Source organism: Echinops telfairi, unplaced genomic scaffold, assembly GCF_000313985.2.
Source record: "Echinops telfairi isolate 266 unplaced genomic scaffold, ASM31398v2 ScPeMD7_7458;HRSCAF=8496, whole genome shotgun sequence".
Classification (NCBI taxonomy): domain Eukaryota; kingdom Metazoa; phylum Chordata; class Mammalia; order Afrosoricida; family Tenrecidae; genus Echinops; species Echinops telfairi.
The window spans coordinates 49,745,146-49,746,495 of record NW_022111358.1 but is presented as its reverse complement, the minus strand read 5'-3'; the positions used below and the strand labels follow the sequence as shown (position 1 = coordinate 49,746,495).

Here is a 1,350-nt window from a genome sequence, read left to right as displayed (position 1 = left end):
TGTGTGTCTCTGTGTGTGTCTCTTAGTGTGCCTGTTTGTGTGTGTCTCTGTTATCTGTCTCTGTATGTCTCTGTGTGTGTATGTCAGTGAGTAAGGTGACAAATGGCCCCATGCAGGTCTTCGCAGGTGTGGTGGCTGCCCATGTCCCTAGATCCCTCCCTGCTGGTCGTCTGGCCTATGGAGTGGGATAACTGGGGGAAACAGAAACGCCACTTGGGTGTGTGAGTGTGCACACACACACAGATACACACAGAGATTCACAGATGCACACATGCATAGACACAGACATATACACACAGATAAACAGAAACAAATAAACACAGAAATATACACACACACACACACATACAAATACAGAGATGCACACACAGATAAACAGACACACACACACAGATCCACACACAGATAGACAGACACACAGGCGGCACACAGACAGATACACCCACACAGGCATACATAGACGTACACACAACATGGCAGAGAACCCAGTAAGCAAGGTAGGCACGAGCTGACTGGCGCTTAGTGACTGACTCATGGTAGTGGACAATCCACTTGGGTTGAGCCAGGAAATCATGGATTCACATATGAAGATGCTGACACGGATGAGTCACTAAGCACCAGTCAGCCGGTGCCTACCTTGTAGGCTGTTCCTCCAGCTCGCCCAGACTGCAGGCTGGAAGAGGCTTTGATTTCCTAGCAGGTGCCAGCCATACCTAGAAGTAGAATTTTGGATGTGGCGAGAAGATGTGAAATTGTGCACTACAGTCAGTAGTAAGCACAAGCCCGCCCGTGCTTACCTCCACACTGGGTAATCTGACACTTAGGCCAGGCGCGCAGGCGCTGGCAGGTCCCGGCAGACAAGGCTGCCGGGCACCGGCCGCTCGGCACACAGGAAGGGCTCACACCACCCGGGTCCCGGCGCGCCGCTGCGGGCCTCGCGCCCAGAGCTGGGGGGAGGCTCTCCGGAAGGCGGTCTCCGGAGAAAGTCCCCAGACTCAGCTGACTCCTGGTTTTCCGGTCCCCAAGCGGGCATCCAGGAAAAGCGGAGCGGTTCCGCACCACCCCACCTCCGGATGTCGCCCCGCAGCCCCACCGGTTGAAATGAGCCGAGTCCCCAAGGCCGGTGATCATCTCCGGCCCGATCCCGCGGGGCTCAGTTCGGCCAAGTGCCCCAGCCGGATTCTCCCTCCCAGCCGCAGGACCCTTAGCCCCCTACCCCTGCTCACCCCCGACTCCCTGGACGCCGTTCAGGGGCCCGACGACCCCCCGCAGGGAGTGGTACCTCAGCCGCTGAAGCCCCCCCTGTCCAGTCCTGGGCCGTGGAGTTCCCCCGCCCCCCGCCTCCTTCCG

At 58.0% G+C, this 1,350-nt stretch overlaps 1 protein-coding gene across 1 annotated transcript in view; it reads left to right on the top strand.

The window, feature by feature from the left end:
- Positions 1-1,101: 1,101 nt before the first annotated feature.
- NPTX1 (neuronal pentraxin 1) overlaps positions 1,102-1,350 on the top strand; it is a 9,449-nt gene continuing 9,200 nt past the window's right edge. Inside the window, exon 1 of the mRNA XM_030888219.2 lies at positions 1,102-1,278. Coding sequence (XP_030744079.2) covers positions 1,102-1,278 — 177 coding nt within the window. The remainder of the gene's footprint in view (positions 1,279-1,350) is intronic.